The 26166-nt window shown below is 40.2% G+C and overlaps 1 protein-coding gene across 1 annotated transcript in view; it reads right to left on the bottom strand.

The window, feature by feature from the left end:
- Positions 1 to 413: 413 nt before the first annotated feature.
- LOC118817323 overlaps positions 414 to 26166 on the bottom strand; it is a 38520-nt gene continuing 12767 nt past the window's right edge. Inside the window, exons 17-31 of the mRNA XM_036583891.1 lie at positions 11126 to 11240; positions 8180 to 8430; positions 7424 to 7564; positions 7182 to 7340; positions 6557 to 6701; positions 6275 to 6447; positions 6043 to 6171; positions 4666 to 4851; positions 4327 to 4571; positions 4066 to 4208; positions 3760 to 3984; positions 3143 to 3358; positions 1214 to 1344; positions 992 to 1135; positions 414 to 795 (exon numbers count right to left, since the gene is read on the bottom strand). Of these exons, the coding sequence (XP_036439784.1) occupies positions 583 to 795; positions 992 to 1135; positions 1214 to 1344; positions 3143 to 3358; positions 3760 to 3984; positions 4066 to 4208; positions 4327 to 4571; positions 4666 to 4851; positions 6043 to 6171; positions 6275 to 6447; positions 6557 to 6701; positions 7182 to 7340; positions 7424 to 7564; positions 8180 to 8430; positions 11126 to 11240 (2616 nt within the window). The 3' untranslated portion in view covers positions 414 to 582. The remainder of the gene's footprint in view (positions 796 to 991; positions 1136 to 1213; positions 1345 to 3142; positions 3359 to 3759; positions 3985 to 4065; positions 4209 to 4326; positions 4572 to 4665; positions 4852 to 6042; positions 6172 to 6274; positions 6448 to 6556; positions 6702 to 7181; positions 7341 to 7423; positions 7565 to 8179; positions 8431 to 11125; positions 11241 to 26166) is intronic.

The following is a 26166-nucleotide window of genomic DNA, read 5'->3' as shown; positions in this document are numbered from 1 at the left end:
AAAGTGTTTCTAGCAAAATACCACACAAAGCCAAAACACCAGGAGTGTAACAGTCAAAACAAACCTACTTAAGAGTCACCATACACCATAGCTGATTAAAGTGAGCCCACTTTCCCCTTTCTAATTGGAGGATTAGAGAGAATTACAAAAGAGACTAGTTTGCCTTAAAGAAAAATAGACAGAGATCAATGGAGAGCATTTATTTAATATAAAAAAAAACATCTGCATACGTAACTTACAAATGACTACATATAAATGTTAAAGTACACAGTACAGAAAAGAATAAGGGGAATTTCAGAATGGCTTGTTATATAAGAACAGCTAGAACAAACAGAGGTGCTTCACAAAATTTTCATAAAGTATTAACTGATTGCTTTGATTATTAACTCTGTACCACAGGGCTTTGAAAACCATATGCCAAAGATCAGCTTTTAATTAATTTAAGGAAAAAAATGCCAATATTGCTGTTCCAGTATTCAACATGACAAGCCAAAACAAGGTCACGTGGCAATAATTATAAAACTGTCCCATATTTACACTTATCCATTCATTCATCCTCTTCATGCCAAAGTAGAACTGAATCTAAAGTAGCTCGTCTTCTCCTCCCCCGTACATGTCAGCGAGCTTCTTGAAGCGTGGGCCCCACTCACTCAGGCAGTTGTAGTCCTGGTCCCCAGAGCTGGAGGAGTTCAGGGAGCTGAGAGAGCCAGCGTCTGATCCACCCCCCTCGTGGTCAAACACCAGCAGGCAGTCGTAGGGAGGAGCCGTGGGGTCGTTGTCTGCCACCCTCAGATTCTACAGCACATGTATGTAACCGTAAGTGCTACGTATTCATTTCACTATTGGCTAAATCTACATACTTTTTAGTTCTGAAAAAAGCGTCATGAATTGTGACTGAAAACCAATACTTTTTTTATGTACGTCTAAATTTAGCCATTTTGCAGAAGGAAGGGAAAAAAAATATACAAGTGCAGCTCGTTACACCACTTACATCATCAATGAAAGTGCCAATCCCCTCAGGGTTGGCGGGGCGAGGCCGGTACTGGGGTGCAGGCATAAAGGTTGGAGCCACGTCATTACGAAACACATCGGGACGGTTGTCGAGGCCCCTGTGCAGCACACTCAAGTCATAGTCCTGTGCAAATGGAAATCTATTATAAGAACATGATGGCAACCAACTGTGGCTAAACAAATATCCATCCAATGAGCCAACCTGATCATCTTCTCCACCACCCTCTTCATCATAGCAGTAGACATTGTCCCTGATATCGTCATCAGCAAGCAGAGGCTCTTTTTTCACTCTCCTCTTCCTCCTTACAAACAGGAGCAGCAGGAGGAGCAGCACTGCATGGAGAAGCACATTGCACACCAAAATCAAGAGCAAATCCAGTCTTCTTAAAATTGTATATCACATACACACATACTCAAAATTATTTAACCCCCTTAAATCATCGGATTTGTGTGGATTACAAATGACATTATTTTGTACTGTGACTGACTAAACCTCAAACTTTTTAGGTAAGAATATATCGAGACAAAAATTACTATGCTGTTATGCATAAGAATTCAACCCTTGTGCACAGATGAAAGAGTTACTGAAAGAGTTAAGAGTTTCAATTGGCCTCTACCTGTAAATGATTAAAAACCTTTAACCTTTTAACCTTTTTTGCCACCCTTTCTGAAAAAAAAAAACCTTAATTCCAGTACCACTGGTCTGACTGTGAATCTGAAGGAAAGTTGTTACAGACACAGACATGCACAAGAGCTAAAAATAAAAGCTACAAAAATAATGTTCAAGTATTTGCATATCCCAGTGAGCACTGTTGGATCAGATGTAAAGAAATGTAAGCTGCATCATGCCACCCAGGCACTGCCTGGACAAGGGAGTCCTTCAAAACTCAGAGTCAGAGAGCCACAGAGGGGCCAACAAACACCCTGAAGACACTACAGAGTTCACTGGCTGAGATTTCGGTGAAGTTACACCAATGAACATATGATAAAAGAGCTCTGCATACAACTAATCTGTATAGGAAGGTCGCTAGAAATAAGCCTTTACTGAAGGAAAACCATGTCAGAGTATATCCAGAGTTTGCCTGACAGCAACAGAGCGACCCAGCTAAAACGTATAAGGTTTTTTGGTCAGGTGAGACAGAAATGGAGCTTTTTTTCCAAAATTAAAGATGCTATGTATATTGTAAATCAAACACTGCCCATTCCTCAACAAACTCCATCCCAAAAGTGAAGTATGCAGGTGGTAGCATCATGTCGTGGCGCTTTTTTCTCAGCAGGGACTTTGCATTTTGCTAAAACTGAAGGACGTATGGATGATGCAAAATACAGAGAGGTATTGCTTCAGTCTGATAAAATGCTAAAGCTTGGGAGAAACTTCACCTTTCAGCAGGATAGTGATCTCAAGCACAAGGACAAAGCAAAAGAGGAGTGGCTGGACAACAAAAAGGTGTAATGTTCTACACTGACCAAGATCTCAATCCAACTGAGAATCAGTGGCACTGTTTGAATATTACAGCCCACAAAGCTGGAGCAAACATACCCGAACAGACTTAAAGTTGTTATTGCAGCAAAAGGTGGATTTTACCAAGTACTGGTTTGCCATATATACACACAATGTGTGTAATTTTCATTAGTCTGGATCATTGTCAGTACTGCGGTAACACTGACGTGGTGGCGTGTTAGTATGAGTTGCGCTGGTACGAGCGGATCAGACACAGCAGTGCTGCTGGAGTTTTTAAACACCTCAGTGTCACTGCTGGACTGAAAATAGTCCACCAACCAAAAATATCCAGCCATCAGCGTCCTGTGGGCAGCGTCCTGTGACCACTGATGAAGGACTAGAGGATGAGTAAAACTGCAGCAACAGATGAGCTATCGTCTCTGACATCTACAAGGTGGAACATCAAGGTAGGAGTGTGACAGTGAGTGGACACAGTGTTTAAAAACTCCAGCTCTGTCTGCTGCGTCTGATCCGCTCGTACCAGCGCAACACACACTAACATGTCCACACGTTAACGTGTCCAAGACCATGTCAGTGTAACTGCACTATTATGTATGTGTGGTGACACATACATAGTAGTGCATAAATCAATCAATCAATCAATTAATGAAGTGGAACAGAGCATCTTACCTAGCAGAGCCAAGATAGCACCAAGAATTCCTAGGATCCCAATCAGCTTGAACTCTGCCACCTTCTCGCATTGAACATTGTCTCCTTTGCAGTCACATACCAAAGCTTTGATGGTGCTGTCGTTGAAGTGGTTCCCAGCGTCATATACCCTCATAACAACATTGTAGCGTCCCTGTTCCAGTGCAGTCTTAAGTCCAAATGTGATGATTTCAGGTTCTGCATTGAATTAAACAGACATATAGACGAGGAAGAGTGACATTTGTTATGCAGTTCACATAAGCTATATATCCATGCAAAGGATTTTTTTATGAACAATTTCCTAATGCTCAAAAAAACTGGTAATGGTGACTATGGAAACAGAAACTGACATTATTTTATAAATATCAACAAAACTTTTTTCCCATTCAAATTTAGCACATAAAAATTGTTAGTTGATACCTAAAATGCTGTAAAAATCTACATTGACAATGCCCCTCCCCATCCAAAATAACTGTCATGTGATATCTCTTATGTCTTTACATAAAACATTTCTATTGCAAAGGTCAGTTAGATAGAACCCACCCCCTACCACCCTCCCCACCCCCCGCCCCCCCCACACACACAAAAATAGGCCGTACTTGTCTCATTCATCGTGGCAGTCCAGTCGTTCTTGCTGTCACCCAGGAGTTCCACTCTGTATGGAGCAGCAAAGCCTGGTCCATCCTTATCAGTCACAGACAGCAGCACTGGAGCTGACTGCTTATTGCACACTGTGATCTCTCTTTCCTCAATGGAAGGAGCGTTATCATTCACATCCTTCAACTCAATCACAAGGGTTCCTGTACCAGTTGCTGGAACTGGATCTGCAAACATTAACAAGCCTGTTAGAAGAAGCTACACCACTAAACATTTCCTTCTAATAGAGCATGAAAAAAAGGGACTACCATCATCCATGGCAAGAATCAGAGCTTTGTATGTGCCATCTTGCACAAAAGGAGACTCTCTGTCCATGGGGCTCCTCACTTTGACCAGTCCAGTCTCTCCATCAACACTCAGCCACTTAGCACGATCAGAACCTACACGATACCTGCAAAACAAAACATGATACCAAATTACTACCTCAGGGCTTATGTACCTGAGTGAAAGCACAACACCCAACACCACCACACAGTGTGTCCACGTAGTAACACAGAACGATATCTTACGTCACTTTCTGATTCTTCGCTGTGTCTGGATCAGTGGCGGTGTACACTGTTAGTTCACTACCAACCACCAAGTCTTCAGGTTTAGAAATGATTTTCTCCTCTGGGTCAAAAACTGGAGCTTCATTAACATCCTGGACATTCACAATGACCGTGGCAGTGGAAGTGGTCAGAGGTTTGGCAAACGGAACATCGTTCTCCGCAACAACCAAGAGGGTGTATTTGTTAGTTTGCTCAAAATCCAGTGGCTGAAAAGACAACACAGAGCAAAAGTCAGTGAATACAAGAACTGAGACCCCCACAGCCACATGAAATGTGAAAAGAAACAGGGGACTGTGCTACCTTAACAGTAGTGATGATGCCCTCCTGTTTGTTTGGTCCTGTGCTAACAGCGAAAAATCCACCATTGTTGCCACTAACGATCCTGAACTTGGCTGTCCAGGCAGGAGACTGAGGGTCATCTCCATCAGTCACTGGCATCTTCACCACCACAGCTCCTACTTTATTCTCTGGGACAGACACGTTGTACTGAAAGACAAATCCTTGCATTATTCTACAATAAAAGTAACCACATTTCCTGGTTTGAACACACATGAACAGTAAATCAGATTGAATGCACTACAGTTACAACAACTAAATCAACGTAACTGATCATTTTTGGAAACAAATCCTAATTAGGGGCTTGAAGTTCTAGATCCGCTTTTTATGTGATTTATTAAAAAGAGGGAAAATACAAATTGAGTTTATAAAAAGTAAAAAATAAGATGACTTTAATATAATCCGATGGACTGGCGACCTGTCCAGGGTGTATCCTGCCTTCCACCCAATGACAGCTGGGATAGGCTCCAGCACCCCACCGCGACCCAGAAGGATAAGCGTTTTAGATGATGTATGTATGTATGTAATATAATCCCAAAAAGCTCCTGGGAAAACGCATGAAACTGAGCTCTTCTGGCAGGACAGCACAACTGTGTGTGAGCATCTTAAATAAAACACTAAATCCACAGCAGAAGCTCATCATTGTGAGTAACTAAGATAATAAAACCTTATTAAAAACCAGTAATACTGTGTCACTGCTTTTCAGAATGTTTTAATACGAAAGTACTGGCTAAAACAATCAGCTGTATTTTAGAATAGTTTGGTTAAGTTGTGCATTTTCAGAAACCCTTTGGGTTTTGGTTTGCCATCCAAACAAAAACAGATTTTTAAGTCACTGAAAACATCAGGTTTTATTAAAGTATTTCCAACCACATAGAAACTAAGCTTTGCTTTATTATTAGATGGAAATGAATGTTTTTTGGCTTCTGCATCTTTCACACTGATTAAAATGGCAATTTCAAAGTAATGTAAAAGATCGGTTTCCCTTCATAAAACCCCTTATAGTTATAAATATGCAGAAGTTTATAAAAATATGGTTTTATATTTAAAAGAGCACAGAAGTTGAAATAATGCTGGTATTTGTTTAAACAAAATTGTTTTTAATGTTAAATATTCATTGTTAACGATGACAACTTTCTTATTGGTTAACTGAAATCCCAGTGGACTGATTAACAGATTTTTAAAATAATCTGTAATTGCAGCTCTGAAATACACATTTCTAGACCAGATCAATAACCTGGTTAATATTTCAGGATTAAACACATTTAAATAAAAGGCATTCAGATCAGTTTATTGTAAATCGTACTCTCTGTAAGCCATGGTGTTTCATAACTGCCTTACCGAGGTCTTTTCAAACTGGGGTGCATTGTCGTTGCTGTCCGTTACAGTAATAACAGCTGTTCCAGTGACTACACGACCTTCACCCTGCATATCTCCAGCAGTAATCGTCAATGTGTATTCAGGATATTTCTGTAAGAGATGATGTTCATTACACTGATGTTCTGAAACTGCTTTCATTTATTACCTCATTCCACATCAACTCAACATTTATTAATCTGATATCTGCTCTCACCTCTCTGTCCAGTCCTGCAGCGTTCACCCTGATTGCTCCGGTAACAGCATTAATGACGAACATGTTTGGATCTGGCAGTTGTGGATTCTGACTGAGGATGGAGTATCTGACATCAGCATTGTCAGTGTTGGGGTCATCTGCATCAGTGGCTGTGACAGTCATGAACTCAAATCCTTTAAAAGGAGGAGAATGAAGTAAGACCACAGTAAATCACCACTACAGACCATGATAAATAGCAGGCATTTGCCTCATCAAACCCATCTGTGTGCTCATTATAGATACCTATTGGTGAAGCTTCTGGAACACTGCCATGAAAAGGGTCTTGGGTGAAGACAGGCGGATTATCATTCATATCAATAACACTGACAATAACGTCCATGGGCTGTTCCTGATCCTTACCATCAGATGTAACAGCACGGGCTTGAAGCTGAAGTTGGCAGAGAAAACAAATACAATTAAATGAATAATGCCTGGACTGATTTCTTGAGTTTTACTCAATTAAAGCTGGCCTATAATTTTTGGTCAATTAGAGACTTCTCTGCTGGAAGTGTGCAACTGAATGCAACATGTGGAAGAACATTTTGACACCCCCCACCCCCCACCCCCACGGTTATATAGTGCTGAGAGATATGCACATAATACGCTCTTTTCACGTAAATTATCCAAACAATACAAAGGAGAAAGAAAAAAAGAAATTCAACACTCCCAACTTGAAATGGTATCCCGCATCCCTGTTTAAACTTTAGCCACAAGATGAAAAAAAAAAAACAATAAAAATAATAATAATAATAATAATAATAATAATAGTAAAGTCATCCATAACCTATTGGTAACTTACACAAATATAAGAGGAAAACAACAAAAATACAGCCAAACTGGTATAATCCACAGAACTATGGTCTCTTACCACATATTTATCTTTGGCCTCTCTATCTAGGGGCCTTGTAACATAGAGTGAGCCATCGTTTCTATTTATGATGAAAAGTCCTTTTGGATCCAAGTCTGCTCCTTCACCAGAGATGCTGTACACCATCTTTCTTTCTTGCTTATCGTAATTGGATTTGATCTGGACACAAATAAGGTACTTGGTAAAAAAAAAAATACAATAGTTGTAAGGACTGCAGCTTAAATTAGAGATTAATTACACACCTGCACTATAAACTTGGGGAAAGGTCCACGGTCATTCTCGGGGACGTTTTGTACTGGAATCACCCAATCTCTCTTTCGCCTCCTTAACCCCCCTGAAGACTTTGGAAACTCCAGAACTGGGAGAGCCGAGGAAAATTCACTCTGAGGAACAAACATAACATGATTCTGTGATGATCCTCAGACATGATTGTGTTTTTCTCTTTAATTTGAGTTATGCAAATACAAGCAGACACTCTCCCATGTTAACTTAACAAAAAGGACCTACACCAAAAAACACACCCACACACACGAACATGTGACAACTTATTTTTCTTCATGAGTAAAAAGTTCCTCACATCTCAAAGCCTTTTGTTATTTTAATCATTGTCAAAAGCAATACCACCAGATCTCTTCAGCAGTATTCAGGGAGGGAATGTTCTCCACATCATTAAGACCAAAGTAACGCAGCCGTCACAATCTGAGGCACAAATCATGGGGTAGATCACAGCTCAGCTGCCCTCCATGTAACAAGGGTTCAGTTCCCTGTCAGTGCAAGCACACCCCGCTACACCAGTAAGAGTCCTTGGGCAAGACTCCTAATACTACATTCACCTCTGGATAAAAGTGTCTGCCTGATGTAAACGTAAAGGCGTGTATCATTAAATCATTAATGTCATTCAAAACTATTCCAAAGATGCAACACATGAAAACACAATTACCAATAAGACTGTCGATTCCACATACATCCACTAGAGGTCAGGCTAGCTTTAAGTATACCTGTGCAGGGCTGACTGCCTCAGTGTCTTCCTGCTGGTGATGGTGGTCAGTCTTGGCCTCATGTTCCACTCTTACAAACGCAGTGTGTTTCTTGCCCTTGGAGTCCCAAGCATGGACAGAGAACACGTTATGACCCTTGTGAAGAGTGACCTGTCTCTTCAGTATCACAGTGCCATCAGTGTCCACTTGAAACCGCTTGTCTGCAGAGTCAAAAACTGTCCTTGATCTTGCGCTGCAGTTGTTGAAAACAACTGGAATAAAAACGAAAGATAGAAACGTTAAAAGACAAGAACAAGATGATGTCTTGGGATGGTCAGAAAGCATGCACTCAGATAGAGATCTGGACCACCAACCTTTAGTTTGATAACATGTACAATACTTCTCATTTTTAGTCACATATTACTCTTATGTCAGTTAAAAAGTACCTTTATACAAGAGTCTCCAGGTAAAATCTGATTAGAATCTGATGGCCATGACACCATGAGGCAAAAGACACCATTACTTTGGCTTTAAGTGCCGTTTGAGAGCTTTGATACTGAAGTGGTGAGTAAAAATAACTGCTGATCATGAATAAGCTGCCATTGTGCTGGCAACTAAGATCATAGAGATAAATTAATCTGCTCTTTTACTGTAGTGATTCAATGGCTTCGGAAAACTCGTCAACTGAACATCCACGAGAAATAAATATTCCAAATAAGATAACTTCTTTAAAAGATTAAATCTTATTTCAAATTAGCAAGAGACTTGAGCAACCTTCTCCTATCTCTGAAATTCAGCTCTTACAAAGCAACTTTTTGATTCTCACACTTTAATCTATTTTTTTTTCATAGATAACTTATCTCACTGCAGTCTTAGCTAAATAATAATTAGATTTCAAAAGAGTAAGATCTCAGTTTTTTATATCCCTCATCTACATGTCAAAAATTTTTCAGCGGTCTGTGAGCGTAGATTGCTTTTCTCATTTGTCTCAAGAACTTCTTACAATTAAACACTTAGCTAACCTCTTTTTTCCAACAACAAAAAAGCCTTTCATAAGATCAACTTTCATAAGATCACTTTCTCAGGAGAAATAAAACAGATCTCAAGACTGTATTAATAAACAATCACTAATTTCTGAATTCTTTCTCTCGACTGGTTGAAAGAATATTTTATTTCTACAATATTAAAATCTTGCACCACTTATGTGTCTTTTTGCCTCATTTGCATCCACCCACTTCTCTCTCTCCCTGGCCTCTGCGACTGACCCAGCGCCCTCGCCCTCCACTGCTCACTTGGCGCCCCTGGTCTCCGCTACTGACTCGGACTTGATCCCTGTCTCTTGCCTTGACTTGTACACTGTCTCTGCTCCTTGCCCTGACCCAGATTTCGTCCCTGTTCAGGCTCTGTCCCCAGGCCTTGTCCTGACCTTGGCCCTGTCCCTCATCCTCATTCTGGGCAAGCTCCAATCTTCCCTTGCCCTGTGGACACCTAGTGGAGGCTCATCTTCCCTGGTGGATGTTGGCTGCTCATATGGATGTTGAAGCAGGTTCGCCCATCTCTGTTGACATCGAAGTAGATTTGCCTTCTGCAGCGGGCATTACGCTGTTATACGCCCATGTTAACTTAACAAAAAGGACCTACACCAAAAAACACACCCACGCACACGAACATGTGACTACTTATTTTTCTTCATGAGTAAAGTTCCTCACATCTCAAAGCCTTTTGTTATTTTAATCATTGCCAAAAGCAATACCACCAGATCTCTTCAGCAGTATTCAGGGAGGGAACGTTCTCCACATCATTAAGACCAAAGTAACGCAGCCGTCACAATCTGAGGCACAAATCATGGGGTAGATCACAGCTCAGCTGCCCTCCATGTAACAAGGGTTCAGTTCCCTGTCGGTGCAAGCACACCCCGCTACACCAGTAAGAGTCCTTGGGCAAGACTCCTAATACTACATTCACCTCTGGATAAAAGTGTCTGCCTGATGTAAACGTAAAGGCGTGTATCATTAAATCATTAATGTCATTCAAAACTATTCCAAAGATGCAACACATGAAAACACAATTACCAGTAAGACTGCCGATTCCACCTACATCCACTAGAGGTCAGGCTGGCTTTGGGTATACCTGTGCAGGGCTGACTGCCTCAGTGTCTTCCTGCTGGTGACGGTGGTCAGTCATGGCCTCACGTTCTACTCTTACAAACACAGTGTGTTTCTTGCCCTTGGAGCCCCAAGCATGGACAGAGAACACGTTATGATCCTCGTGTAGAGCGACCTGTCTCTTCAGTAACACAGTGCCATCAGCACACACACACACTCACATCATCTAAACCGCTTATCAGTGCCATCAGCAATTAATCCTAATTCCTAGTCGTTTGGTTTTCTTCTGATTTCCTGTTGCATATCTCAACCTTAAAGAAAACTTGCACATCCTGCTTCCATGGCTCTTCTGTTACAGATCAGATTTATTTTTTCCTGAGAAAGAAAGATTTTACTGAACGATAACTGGAACAAGCTTCTGTATGTCAGAGTGATTTGACACAGGGCTAGGCAGTATGACAATACTTACTTTTGTCATGATAAACTATGCCACAATATTTGAATTAGTGCAGCGCAGTGTGTGACATGTTGAATACAAATTATATTCATAGTTTTGAAAACATTTTTTAAATGTGGGACTACTGTTTTATTTTCAGATAAAATAAATATTGTGATGCCTATAAAGTATCATAAAAATGAAAAAACAAAGGTATCTCTGTGCCTCTATTTCTACATATTTTCAGACAAATTCACATAATGAAACAACTAAAAAAAAACAGCATTATGAACAAAACCCCATGATGTCAGGACAAACTTGCTTCAACATGCTTACTGGAGAAACCTTTGGCGGTGTGAAATACCTGAAGCTCATAGCTAAAGCTCACTTAAATACAGTCTGAGTGCTGCGTTAGTGCTGCCGTACCTCTGCCCAGCCGTCCGCCTCTGTGAAGCTGCTCTCTGTGCACTTTGAAAATGTACAGGTCGGAATCAAATCCAGGTGAACATGGTGGTGATCCCGCAAAGCCAGGCGAAAGTACCTTCATAATGGTGAAAATGGTCTTCATTTATCTCAAACACAGTGATTTATCTTAAAAACTAGACCTGTGATACAAGTTGTGAAGAGAGTGTATTTAGTTTGGGGTACCTTGTGTGTTTTTTGTCACCTATCTAAGTTTGGACTTTAATTTGAAAAGAAAGCAGAGCTGTTTGTCAGGATGGCCAATTAAAAAATAAAGGCCAATGTCATGGTGCACAGGTGAAACAAAATAACTTACCTGCAGTAAAACGATCAGAACTCCCAAGCCTACATTCCTTAAAAACTCCATGTGACAAACCTACTCAAGTGGAAGTCCCAAACGTGTTTGCCCTCTGACTGAAACTTCTCTTGGTGCTAAGATGAGAAAATATGTGCCAGCAGACAAAGTTAGCTAGTTTTAAAATAAACAGCGGACATTGCCTAACATACTGTTCAAGTATGGGCACAGGTCCTCTAGACTCCACCTACAAAGAGATGAATTACTCAAGAAACATCACAATAATGCTTCGCTCGACTGAGGTGTTAACCTGCAAAATTAAAACTTGTTTGTTAAAGTTTAGTCTGACTAGTTTAAATGTAATGTTCTCATCCAGCCATATGCCAAGGTACTTGTATCAGTAACCCTTTCAGTTCAGTTCAGTTCCTTTTTGGTTCACTTCAGTTCCTTCTGTTGTTGTTTTACACCCAGATATACTGAACATATAAAACAACAAACACAACATCAGCAACATCAACAAAAACACACAATACAACTCATACAGTAACCCTCGTGTGTTGTTCAGGTCTGTGGGACCCATTTTCAATGTTTACCAAAAGAAAAAGTGATGCATTTTATTATAATTTCAACCTCTGATTCTTGGCTTTGCTCATTTTCTGTGAAGAACATATAAAATAACCCATTTTCAGTGTCTTCACTCTGTTCACCCCCCACACATTTATATTACACATGTGGGTGTTGGGTGAACCTGCGGGGAGTAAAAGTGTGCTGTGTCCTTCACTCTGTTCTCCTCCTACATGGCCTGCTGTGTGTGTGTGTGTGTGTATGTGAGGGTGGACAACACGGACAGGCTGCTGACTGGCTACAGCTGCTAAAGGAGAACCCTACGCTGGCCACTTGTGATATTTTAAACATCTGGTATTTCTACATAAGTTGTTATGGCTGTATTGATTTAAAAAACCCATATTGCAGTGGGTCCACCAGACCACTGAGTAACAAACACATCAACACCACACAAGGGTTAAATCCAACAATATAAAAAATACATATCACAAACTGAATAATACTTTTTACCCTTAGGAGCCTAAATCTGTGTCCAGAAGTAAGAAGCTGAAACTCAAAATTAAGGGGATGGTCAGAAAAACTCAGTATCGATTTTGCTTTCTGAGTAATGTGACAGACGAATACAACATTTAAGGCTGAGCTTGAATAACACCATATTTTGTTTGCCACTTTAATAATGTTATTGAGACGATTTTATAGAAAATGTGTTCTTCTGTTGTTAGGCTTTTTACCCTTTTCAAAAAGGTTCTCTATAGGACCATATACAGCACATTCCCTGTAAATATGAAGAAACCTTTCATGATGCAAAGAGCTCTTTAATCATGCAAAGCTCTATACAGAACCATTTTCTTTAATAAAGTAATGCTGAAAACTGCTAAGAGTCTTTCTAACATTACAGTGATTGAAATCTCCCATTGTATATATCATTGATGTATATATTGAATAAGACCGGACCTAGAACTGAACCTTGAGGATCACAAGCCAGTAGAACAGATTTATGGTGTCCCAGGGCCACACACTGGTGCCTATCAGAAAGGTCATTTTGGGTCCAGTTTTTAGCTCTAGCATCAAAGCCAATATTTTGTATGCTTTTTAAAAGTAGTTAAGTCAACATATGTAATATTTATCACTTTGAGATTTTTGCAAGAATATTCAATTATTCAACCTATTTCTGAATATTTTTACTTGTTTTAGGTAATTTAAAGCAGCAAAAATATCTTATTCCACTGGCAGATAATTTTGCTTGCTTTAACATGATTTCTTGAATCAAAGAAAGTTCTCTTGAAACAAGCAAAAATATCTGCCAATGGAATAAAATCATTTTAATTTTGTGGTCTACAAGTAGCTTATATGTCTTATAAAATCAAATCTGTGTGTCATTATGCGACTGTTGTGTTTGAATTTTATAAGAATATTTAACCTGTTTTTACACATTTTCTTTGGTTTTAAGTAATTTTATCGTAGTAGATTATTTAGTTTGTTACAAGCACTACTTCAAAGTTATCAAAAAAAAAAATCAATGAATGGAGTAAAATAATTTCACTAGATAAAATGTTTACAATAAGTAAAAAGATCTAGAAATAGGCTAAATAATCTCTAATCTAATATTAGATATACTGGCTACCCTTTAAGGACCTGTGTTCTACATTTTTGTGTGTGTTTAAGGAAATCAGTCATAATTCATGTCTACATCACCGTTTACCAACTTCTCTTTATCCCTCAGAATTTAACAGGCTGTATTTGATTACTGTGATTAATGTATGTAAATGAAGCATCTTCTGATTGGCTGTATTATGCTTTGTTCAAAAAATGGTCCAGGCTGAAACACTCCTTATGACTTCATCATGAAGGGTGGGGCTATACTGCTGTATCGACTGAATATAGGATGTATGTAAATGAGTTGGATTTTGAAGAACTGTGAATTTAACATGGTCTGTTTTTGCAGTTTAGTTTCCACATATGGACTGTATTAACTGGGGAAAGAATAAAATGTGTTGAAACTTTGAAACGTACATTTATCAGTAAAGAGAAAAAGAATGGGCCCTTTAAGATAATTTCATTTGCTAAGGTTTCAGTTTACAGGATAGACCTGTGACGCTGTTTGTTGTGTCACAAACTAAACTCAGTGCTCAGCTTTGGTCTTTAAACCTGGATCCACGTAACACTTCAGTTCCCAGCAGATGCTGTTGGGCAACTTCCTCTGTAGCTTATTCATCACTCTGCTTCCAGTAATTCTGGTTGGTTATGAAGGTATTAAAGACGCAATAGTATGTTTGTGGTATTTTACATCCTGCTTTCATTCCCCGACACTACAAAACAAACTATCTGGACAACTTTGCTTTGCTCAACTACTCACCTGTTTCCTGTCTGTGACACCTGATCAGTACCTGTGATGAACTCACTGTCGTCATTTTGACAGTGACTCACTTCACTAGTGCAGTTGTTCTACAGTTGTATGCAAAAGTTTGAACACCCCAGTTCAAATAACATTGTTTTTTAAGCTACTAAGTGAAAATAAGTTAATACATCCTCTGAAGAGAACACAGTTAAATATATAATCTATATATATATATATATATATAAATATAAAATGTGCCATAACATTTGCATTTTATATCATTTTTCCCAGTATCATAAATTCTGCAAACAAACAATACAATTTACAATGCATAAAAGTGTGTTCTCTGTGGAGGATGTGTTCTTACTTTTACTTACAATATCAACATCCACAAAACATCATTTGACAAGGTGCCCAAACTTTTGCACTTTCGCATCTTATTCTCAGCGGGGCTGTGATACGCTTTTGCAGCTCTGATATGAGGGGTATTTGCAAATCCAAAACACTTCACAAAGTGCAATGAAACACAATACCACATAAAGGTAGATACTCAAACGCTTGATGCTCCCAGGAGAGTGTGATGCAACGCTGCATGGTCCGTGAACTTTATCTAGTCATAATGACATCATCAGTCCAGCTCAGTGTGCCCTAGACAGTTTCACTGCAATCATGATTAACACAGCTTCCAGATTTTTACATTCTTAAGCCACTGCCACACCCAACGTGAGTTAAATCTGCCTGGTGAGAAACACAATTCAGTTGAAAGTGAAAGGACACCAGAGCACAAGAACAGTGTTTGCGTTCATCTAGGTCAGAGGTCGGCAACGTGCAGCTCTTTTACTGCCCTGTTGCGGTTCCACAGCAGAATTAGATTTTTAGGTAAATGTCGAATGATCAGTAAAGCTTGACCTTAAACCCCTATAGGAGGGCGCACAGACTGCTGGTCATCACAGCAATGCAGACAACAATCTTGCCTAGCTAGTAGCTAATGAAATGGCAAAGAGAGAGATTTAAGACGAACATTGATAATTTGGTGACGAATAGACTTATTTGCTTTTATAATCACTCCAGCTGGTTTCCTGATACGTTTAATCTGCATCGAGAAACTGTCAAAGACTAAAAAGTCATGAAACTGAAGTCAGTTTCTCGTTCGAATTGTCCCGTTCCACCTTAAATGGTTCAGCAGTTACATTCTAGCACCTCAGGCCCCATTTAAGGTGGAACTGGAAAAAGCGAAAAATAAGCCATCGAATGAGAAGCTTCAGCCTCATGAAAAGTCGAACGTTAGTAAACATTTCACAAGAAACTATTCTACTTTTGTGGAAAGGCAGCTATAGCTGAGCTAAAGCTTAAAGCAAAGTAAGTCTCTGTTTTCGTTTATCTTATATTTTTAGCGTATACTGCGACATCAGCACATACTGAGAAATATTTACGGCCAAGATGGTAAAATGGACATAAAATATTGTGGCTTTCAAGGAGGTTTGATTTTTGTTGAAAGGACAAAATGGCTCTTCTTAACATTTGGGTTGCCGACCCCTGATCTAGGTGAACCTTAATCCTGCAAATCTGCAAACGTCTGAAGCATCAGCCAGTAGAAAAAAAGAGGGTGAGCTGCTGTGTCTTATTTCTGAAGAATACTAAACAAAGATACTACTTCCCAGTCAACACAGTGTCGCTTGTTACTCACAGTTGCAAAAAAAATTACTAGTTACTAATCTTACATTTATCAGTTTACCAAACTGTAAGATCACATCACATTGTAGATAAAATATGGATAAATGTGTATTTTTGTAAAGAAATACTCAGCTTTATAACAAATGCAGGGGCTTATGGTAATCAGCTTAAGACTTTTGCACACTACATATATTTTACAGAAAATCACACAGATGCTTCAGCCACTAAGTATCAGTTTGTACCCATTGCCTTATTACAGATTCTATTCTTTGGTGAGACTCACTTTCAATTTTTGGAAGAAATCTGCAGGGATATTTTTCCACACCTCCAAAGTTCAGTCTCAGACGTTGGTTGCATTTTCTTGTTCTCACACTCCAAATAATCCCCAAACCAATAAACAATGTCTGCGGTTTTCTTTAACTTACGTTTTCTTTTTCTCATTAATTGCTTTTTGATAGCTACACATCCTTTCATTTTATGCTTCTCACATTACAAGTAATCCCAATTACAAACGTTCTACATGTCTAGGTGTTCTAGAGCAAGTGTTGTCCGGTTCTTTTTCTCAGGAAAGGCTTCTTGACAGCTACACATCCTTTCAGACCTATAGTGCTGAGTCTTAACTGTTTGCAATGTTTAGACGGCTCTTAACGACATTAAGCATCAGTGATCTGCATTTCCGAAAACATATTTAGCAAAATTTAATGACAAGCATTTTAAAAACATACTTGGTTGTATTTTTATCTCTCAGGACTGAGATGTTTATTTCATAAGAAATCAAGCAGAGAAAGGCAAATATACAACTTTACTGCACTATCCAAAATGCAAAAAGATGCAACTGTGCTTTACTTTATTAATTCATTTTTGTAGAACTGCTGTATAAAAACAACAGAACAGTCAAGGCTGTATGCTATCAAGTATAACATTATGGCTATGATGATCTCCTGTACTTGCATTCAGCTTGTGCCTGTGACAAAATCATAGCTGAGGTGTTATTTGTGATAATATGTTGCCTCACATGATATATTGCTTAAACGTTCATGCTTGTAGTTTCGTATTCCCAAAAAGCATCGTGGCTCCTCCACCCAAAAATTAACAAGAAGTCTATAATGCAAGCTCGGCCCCTTTAGAGCGAGTGACACAGTGTGGCTCTCACAGCCAGAGGACGTGCCCTGTCTTGTTTTGCCCTATTTTTGGCACTTTTATTACCTTTAAATTTGTGAAATCTCCCATCTGCTGCCCAGCCAGATACAGCTCCCTGGCTGGAAGCATGTGGTTGTCTGCAGGATATATTTCATGAGAAGCTCTGATATGCTCGGCAGAATCCTACCTGCTTGTAAGTTAGGATAGGGGGTTTATTGTAACTGCAAGGACTAGTTGGACTGTGTGGGAATGTAGGCAACTAGCTGATGTTTTAGTCAGAAATATCTAGGTGGGACCACGTGAGTGACTAGAAGTAGTCTGCTGTGTCCTGGCCGTATTAGTTGCATTGCAACCTGTATGTTTTTATTCAGTCTTTTCTTTCACTTATCTCTTGTTTGTGTGCAAAATAAAATATCATGTGTGTGCCAAGTCAAACTCTAGAGTTCAGCCTGATCTTTTCGAGGGGAACTCTGTCTACACCGTCACGATACATGTAAAACAGTACAGCCTTGCAATCTCCACACCCCAAAATTCCCACATACTTCTAGTCACTCATGCAGTTCCACCTAGACATTTCTGCTTAAAACATCAGCCAGTCTGTGCCCCCTCCATTTAACATCGTAGCCCTGCCCCATCTAGTTAGACCAGACCATTCCCCAGGGCTAGTGAGGGGTTACACAAAACAAACAATTACAAAACACAACTTCAGCACAATAAACACACTCTTTCTGTCTTTCCTTACAGGTCCCCAGATCCCACTTTCCCCCTTCTACACACAGCCGTGGGCTCTACCGGCTGGTATAAGGGAAGCGCCTGCACTCCCCTGAGGATCAAGACAGAACAAGAACAAGCTACGTGTTTTTTATGTGCACATTTTAATTTCACCTAGGCTTTAAGCCAACAACAGGAGTCACTGTCCCTTTTCATGTCTCAGTGTTCTTTCACAGACCTGGTGATGGTGCAGTCTTACTGAACCCATCACAGACTGTTTTCTATTATTTGAACCATACGCAGAAAAGGAGCTGTTAATATGGACTGCAGACTCTGACTTTGTTGTTTACTTTAACTACGTCAAGGCTGTTCAAAATGGCATGGGGGTCGCGGGAGCAATAGGGAGAGGGGAGAATCCCAGATGACCTTGTCACCTGCAACTTCCTCCAGCTCATTCCGGAGGACTCTGAGCCGCTCCCCGGCCAACTTGGAGATACAATCCCTCCAGGTCCTAGGACGACCTTGTGGTCTTGTGCCAGTAGGCTGTGCCTAGTAAACCCCCACTGGGAGGCAGCCAGGGGGCATCCTGAGCTTCTCTTGGATGACTAAGCTCCTTACCCTATCAAGTAGAGTGTAGCTGGCCACCCTGTGAAGAAAGCTCATTTCTGCCGCTTGTATCTGTGATCTCATTCTTTCGGTCATTACTCAAAACTCATGACCATAGGTGAGGGTTTGGGATGTAGGTCGACAGGTAAACAGACAGCTTTGCCTTATGGCTCAGCTCCCTCTTCACCACTACAGTCCGGTACAGTGACTGCATTACTGCTGCCACCTGTCCCAGCCAGTGGACGATCTCACAATCCTTCTTCCCGTCACTCATGAACAAGACCCAGAGATACTTAAACTCCTCCACCTGTGGAAGGTCCTTTCCCTTACCTGGAGTGGACATGCCATCTTTTCCATGCCCTCCTGACCTCAGCTATGCCTTGACACCCTGTCCATTAATGTCACAAAGAGGAGAGACAAGGCACATCTTTGGCGGAGTCCAACACTCACACTGAACGAGTTTGACTTAATGCCGAATATACAGACACAACTCTCACTCCAGTAGTACAGAGTAATGCCCCCAGCACTCCATATTCCCGGAGGACCTCCCACAGGACATCTTGGGGAACACAGTCGTAAGCCTTCTCCAAGTCCACAAAACACATGTAGACTGGGTTGGCAAACTCCCATGCCTCCTCAACAATCTGCATGAGGGTGAAAAGCTGGTCCATTGTTCCATGGCTGGGACGCAATGTGCATTGTTTCTCCTCAATCTGAGGTTTGACTATCAGTCGGAGTCTCCTTTTCAGCACCTTGGCATAAACTTTCCCAGGGACGTTAAGCAGTGTGATATGGTAGTTGGCGCACACCCTCTGGTACCCTTTCTTAAAATTAGGGACCACGACCCTGGTTTGCCAGTCCAAGGGTACTGTTCCTGAGGTCCATGCGACATTGCAGAAGGTACAATGGTACGTACAGTTCTCAGTTTCAGTCTCACTGACTCAAACCTCTTTCCTATAGCATGACAACAGTCTCTTTCTGGTAGTGTACAGTGGAACTTTGAACTACTTTGAGCACATCTGACTATTTCAGCCAAACCTGATGCACAAATGAAACCCGGTTTCAAAACTACTCTAGACTTGCTAACTTTCACCCTGAAAGCTAGAGTCAAAAATACACAACAGGAACGTTACTACACAGCACAAAAAGTTGTCTAGCCGACACTTACTGCGGGTATTACGCCTATTTTACTCCAAAAACCTTGAAGTAAACTATTTTCCACAATACTTCTGCCATTCATGTGCAAACTCCCCCCTCCCCTCTGCACGGGAACCAATCACAAAAGACTCTGGCTCAAGAACTTATGAATCTGTCCAATCTAGAAGAAAATAAAAGAATAATGACAGACCTACTTAAAATTAGGTTGCACTGAGCACATGTTCACTCTCTACGTCCCGACCAAACTTTGAATGTTTTTCTTTCCTTTTAAAACTACATATTTCTTTTCAACGTCCACATCTACATCTAGTACTATGTGCATAATCACATTGTGGACAGTTTGGACATTGGCGCTCTAATGAGGGCTTTCATTAGTGCCAATCCTGAGAGAAAGGCTACATAAGGGGCTTTCTAATATACCTGGGCCTGTGATAAGGTAGACAGTGATAAGGTAAGACAGTGGTTTGTGTTGCCGCTTTGCAGAGTGCGTTCTGCTCTGTTAATTAGCTGTTGTGTATGTGGTGATTCTTTGAGTGCTATACTTATTGCATGTCCAAGATCATACACAGAGTGCAATGTAGAGTGTAGATCTAATATTTGCTGTGATGTTGTAAAGCTTTAAATTACTTTTACGATTAACTTGATTTTCTTCAGTGCTTTTGCTATATGTTTGCCGTTTTGTAGCCTGGGTACACAGCACAGCTATGGTCAAAGGCCTCAGCATACTTCTTGTGGAGACGACGTTTGCCTGGCTTCAGTGGACAATATGACGCAATTGCAGAGAAAATGAACAACCGCAGACATCACGCGGAGGCTTTGTTCGGCGTGTCGCGCAAATGGCAGCAGGGCGAACTCCGTGGACGAAGACGCTACGTGACAAAGCCTCTGATTGGTCAGTAAAAAAGAGGTATGCCATTAAAACAAAGATGGACAACTTTGAGGAGCCTCGGCTTTGGCAGACACACTAATATTTCACTGAAACGTGCATTTGTTAAATAAACAATGAATATCTCCTAAATGGTGGCGGCATTCTGAACTCACACGTCACCATAGTTAGAACTGTGAAAGAGTCGTTTTCCAGCAGTCATGAAACTGATCATAAAATGTCAAAGCATAACGTGGAGCATCCGCAACAGGCAACATGAAACTGCAGAAAGTATTCAAGCTTGTGCCCTTATATTGAGATCTTATATTAACAATTTTCTTACCTGTCCTCAATAGGCCCAATATTTTTAAATCAATCCTTCATTAAATCAAATCTGTATCTGCTGGATACTGGAATATCTTCTGGATAACTGAACATCAGACCAAACACTGTCAGACCAAACAGCCTCAAAAAAATGGTATCAGACCAAACTCGGTTGAGTTTGCATAGACTGGCTTGTATAACTTAAACTATTGTGTATCTCGATATAAATGCCAGTATAACATTTCCACAGTTTTTTTCTGAGGCTGTTCGGTCTCATGCTCAGTTTCACTAGATCTGAGACATGACGATGGTTTTTCTCGAGACTCGATGCCGTTTAGCTGAGCAATGTTGACGTTCTGACTCCGAGGTCTGAGGATGTCCTAAAATGTGCCCAGTAGTCCCGCCTAGTGCTAATAAACATATATTTGCATGCTGGTCAACTTGAAAACAAAAAAGCAAAGTGGGAAATGTAAAGTAAATGTCCAGCAGGTGGCGCCTGTGTTAGTTTGTCTTTATATTCTGACACTTAAAGCGCGTCCACGCCGAAAACTGAATCACAAACTGTCAATTTGCTGTTGATTTATCCATTTTACGTTTTACATAATTTTACATTACCCCACATTTTTGTGCTTTCCCTCATCTAGTACACCTGATTGAACTCATTAGTTTGCAAGCTCCTCTTGTGCTGGCTGAGGTGTGCACTCAAAAAAATATTTAAGCCTAAAAGTTAAAACTTATGTATTTTAATTACATGTACATTTTCCATTCAATTTAAATACATAAATCCAATGTAAAACATGGTATTATAATGTATGTTTCTCCAACATGTTCAATAAACCTGAATGAATTAAATAATGTTTAAATTAGAAGTATTCATAGGATTTATGCAATTCTTTTACGTAACATTTAGGTATTTGTAAAGAGTTCACAGCACAATTACTAAGACTGTGTAAATGTATTAAATGACAAAACATGTTAATTTCACAAACATTTATTGTAGTCCAAACTGTATTAAACAGGATTTGCTGAGTCACATTACAAGACACACGTAAACTTTAAAGTCTAATGTGAAAGAAATAAACATAACTTATATATTTTAGCTGTGATCAAATCCCCTGCTTTAGGATTTCTATTCACTCGTAACTGAACTGCTAATTAAAGCAAATGTTTATGTGCACAACATTCCTATTGAGGTGCAGCTCTCATACTAACGCTGTCAGTCACTTGATGCCATGCTAATATGTACAATACAATATGTATAATATGAACTACCTTTTACTAACATCTACCTTTTGTACCTGTTAACAGGACAGCAGACCTAGCTGGATGCTAGCTAGCTGGTTCGCTGGTATCTCTCAAAGTAAGTTAATGCACATCACTAATTCACTGCAGTTGCACTGAATAACAAAGGATGGCAGGAGATTGTAAAAAATAAAAAGAGCCATTTCATGTCCACCATGCCAGCTGAAGCAGTTTCCTGGTTGATGATGTGATCTGTTACTACTGTACATGTGCACGGCCTCCTGATAGGATTTAGTGGAAAAATCTGAAAGGTCTTATACAATTCAGTTAAATCAGTTTTGGATTTATCCAAATTAGGTTGCTTCTAATGAATATAATATTATATATAAGTATATATACTTATAAGTAAAGTATATTTTTGTTTTTTTAAATAAGTTTTATGTAAAATATTCGCTTAATGTTTACGGTGAGGAAAATACAACACTGTGCAGAGCATGTCTCAATTCATTACAAAGAAAGCACTGATTACTGATCATTTATGATGAATTTATAAGGTTTGTACCTGCTAAAGTAAAGTGATGAACCAGTCACACTTGATTACTGATTAAACAGATTGTGTCTATGATGAATTTATAGTTTGTGCCCTCCTAAAGTAAGGCAGTTCATTACTCTGACTTTAGATAGTAGGGGTTATTCATTACATTATCAAAATAACAGTCATTCTTTTGCACTAGAACAGTGATGAATTATAAGTACATATAAAAGCGGGACATTGACAAAATCCATAGGAAAAAAAAATATTACTATCATCTTATGACTTTTACACGATATATAGATCCAGGGTACATGAATATGTCAGCATAGCACACTGAAATGAAGAAGAGCCAATCCAAACTGACTGCTGTTCCACAAATAACAGAACTGTCAATTAACGTCATGGAAATACGCATATTGCAGCACGGTGGGTGGGTGGGGGGCGTTGTTTCCAAAGAACTCAGACAAGTTGAAGATTGAGTCCATGACTCATGTTCCCCGAAAAACTCTGAACAGCGTACAAAAGAAAAAGGTACAACACAGCTCTGAACCTGTGCTTGGCTATTTTTTATACTGAAGCAAAACATTTTACACATAATATCATATGCATATAAAATTATACATATAACAGTGTTGTAAGGTTTCAAGCAAAGTCAGACGCTCGCAGATGTAACTCACAGAAAGGGCTTTACTGATAGAAACAAAGTTCAAAGTCGTCGTCGATAACCAGGCAGTGTACAGATCCAGAAGGCACAAGAAATACACAATGTCAGTAGTACGGAGCCCCGCTGGTGACATCTGTATAAATAAAAAATAATGCGTGGCCACGACTTAGCAAGGCGTGGGAATGAGATCCTAATGCGTGGCCATGACTTAGTAAGCCGTGATCTCGTTCCCACGCTTTACTAAGGCCCAATCCCATTTCTTCTTTTTACCCCTACCCCTTGTTTTCGAGTGTCACCCTAACCCCTTGGAACTTAGTTAAAAGGGGTAGTGGTTAAAAACTTGCCCTACGAAATGGAACCCTCAAATAATAATAAAAAAAAAAAAACATTACTTCATTAACAGGCTACTAGCGCTGCTCTGCAGGCGACCCAGCGCGTCTTCAGTGACAGCAGAGAAGGGAGAAGTTCAGCTCCTTGCTGCTCGGCTTTAGTTACATTTAGCACATCAAAGAGGGGGATAAGACGATCATTTATCATCACCCACTCCAATTCGTTGGTGATATGAAGCTGAAGTCATCTATTCGCTAGCATCTTGTTCGAATTTTCCTGTTCCACCTTAAATGGTGCAGATGTTACATTCTGGCGCTCCTGGCGTCAGAACTGCCAGACTATTTAAGGTGGAATGGGAAAGTTAGCTAGCTACTGAGAAATTAGCATGCTAGTAGCGATTTTTTTTTTGTGCTTGTTATGAAGAAAACAAGCATAATACACTGAAACTACATTAAACTAAGATAATACAATAGTTATCGTAATTTTTTAACGGAGGAAAGTCTCACATTTGTGGGTTTCTTTGGTCGCTCGCGCAGCCATCTTGCCGGTTTTTCTTTTTTTCTCATATCACTCTGTTTGGAGTCTCTGAAAAACCTCCGTTTGGAGGGTCATGTAGCCCCAACACTTCGCCCTACCCCTCTATCTCAACAAGAATTGGGACACCCTACCCCTAGACGTGAACACGCAAAACAGAGGGCTAAGGGCTCAGTGGCAGGGGCGAGGGGTGAAACGGGATTGGGCCTAAGTCCACTCACTATTTTTATTTATACAGGATGTCGCCAGCGGGGCTCCGTACAGTAGTGATGGCACCCTTGAATCTGAAGCTTCGAGGCGTGTGTCAAACAAATGACACCCATTGCTTCGAATCACTGTGTCGGTGCTTGATTCGTTCTACAATGATCATGTGACCAATGACGTCCGAAGCTTCATTTCGGCACACAACTACGTGACTGTTTCGGGAAAACATTGAAAAGCCCGGGGAGCGCTTCTCGAGAGAGAGAGAGAGAGAGAGAGAGAGATACAGAGAGAGAGAGAGAGAGAGAGAGAGAGAGAGAGAGAGAGAGATACAGAGAAAGAGAGAGAGAGAGAAAGAGAGATACAGAGAGAGAGAGAGAGAGATACAGAGAGAGAGAGAGCGAAAGAGAGAGAGAGAGACAGATACAGAGAAAGAGAGAGAGAGAGATAGAAAGAGAGAGAGAGAGAGATTCAGAGAAAGAGAGAGATACAGAGAAAGAGAGAGAGAGAGAGAGAGAGAGAGAGAGAGAGAGAGATACAGAGAGAGGGGGGGAGAGAGGGAGATACTGAAACACAGACAAATAAATGTATTTTTAATATATTACTGTTTTCTGTAACAGAATACATTATTCATCCATCAAAGTTCTCTGCCAAACCCTGGATGTGTGTACCCAAATCAGCAATGAGATACTGAAGACGCGCAAAACAATTTAGTTTTATTGGTTTATTTTATTAAAAAAAAATACCATGGTTGTAATGCGCTCGAGCACAGTTTAAAAGCTGTAAAAACGGATGTTCGCCAGATACACAAAGCACTTTGAGGTTCTGGCCACCAGATGGTACTAATGTGCACTGTGTCATGAAGCTTCGAGTGATGAACCCTTTTTCGACACAGTTAGGAGGACAGCTTCGGAAAGCTTCGGTTTGCCATCACTAAATATCAGACAATGCATCAACCCGAAAAGGGAAAAGCAGGAGCGCGAAAAGGTGCAGGCAAATGGTCAAAATCCAAAATCAGAAACAATGCAAACAAATCTAAAGGGCAGAGTCGAGAAAACGAAAGGCAGAGATCATACACGAAATACACAACAACAGATCAACGCTCAGTAGATCACAAAGATACATTTACATAATACATTTTAAAGGAGGATATACAGAACTACACACTAATCTTGAAGCACATATGTGCTTTAACAGTTTTAATAACTCTGTTTAAAGAGGGCTGTATTACTTTATACTTACGAGTATAAAACTTTGCCATTAAAAGTATACGATTTATCATACACCGATCAGGCATAACATTATGATCCTTGTTTCTACGCTCATTGTCCATTTTATCAGCTCCACTTACTATATAGGTGCACTTTGTAGTTCTATAATTACAGACTGTAGTCCATCTGTTTCTCTGATACTTTGTTAGCCCCCTTTTACCCTGTTCTTCAGTGGTCAGAACCCCCATGGACCCTCACAGAGCAGGTACTATTTGGGTGGTGGATCATTCTCAGCACTGCAGTAACACTGACGTGATGGTGGTGTGTTAGTGTGTGCTGCGCTGGTCTGAGTGGATCAGACACAGCAGTGCTGCTGGAGTTTTTAAACACCTCAGTGTCGCTGCTGGACTGAGAATAGTCCAACAACGAAAAATATCCAGCTAACAGCGTCCTGTGGGCAGCATCCTGTGGCCACTGATAAAGGACTAGAGGATGACCAACACAAACTGTGCAGCAGCAGATGAGCTATCGTCTCTGACTTGACATCTACATGGTGGACTGACAAGGCAGGAGTGTCTAATAGAGTGGACAGTGAGTGGACGCACTGTTTAGA

The sequence above is a fragment of the Colossoma macropomum genome, unplaced genomic scaffold (genome assembly GCF_904425465.1).
Source record: "Colossoma macropomum unplaced genomic scaffold, Colossoma_macropomum, whole genome shotgun sequence".
NCBI lineage: Eukaryota > Metazoa > Chordata > Actinopteri > Characiformes > Serrasalmidae > Colossoma > Colossoma macropomum.
Note: the sequence above shows the minus strand (reverse complement) of the source record. Positions and strands in the feature narration are given on the sequence as shown.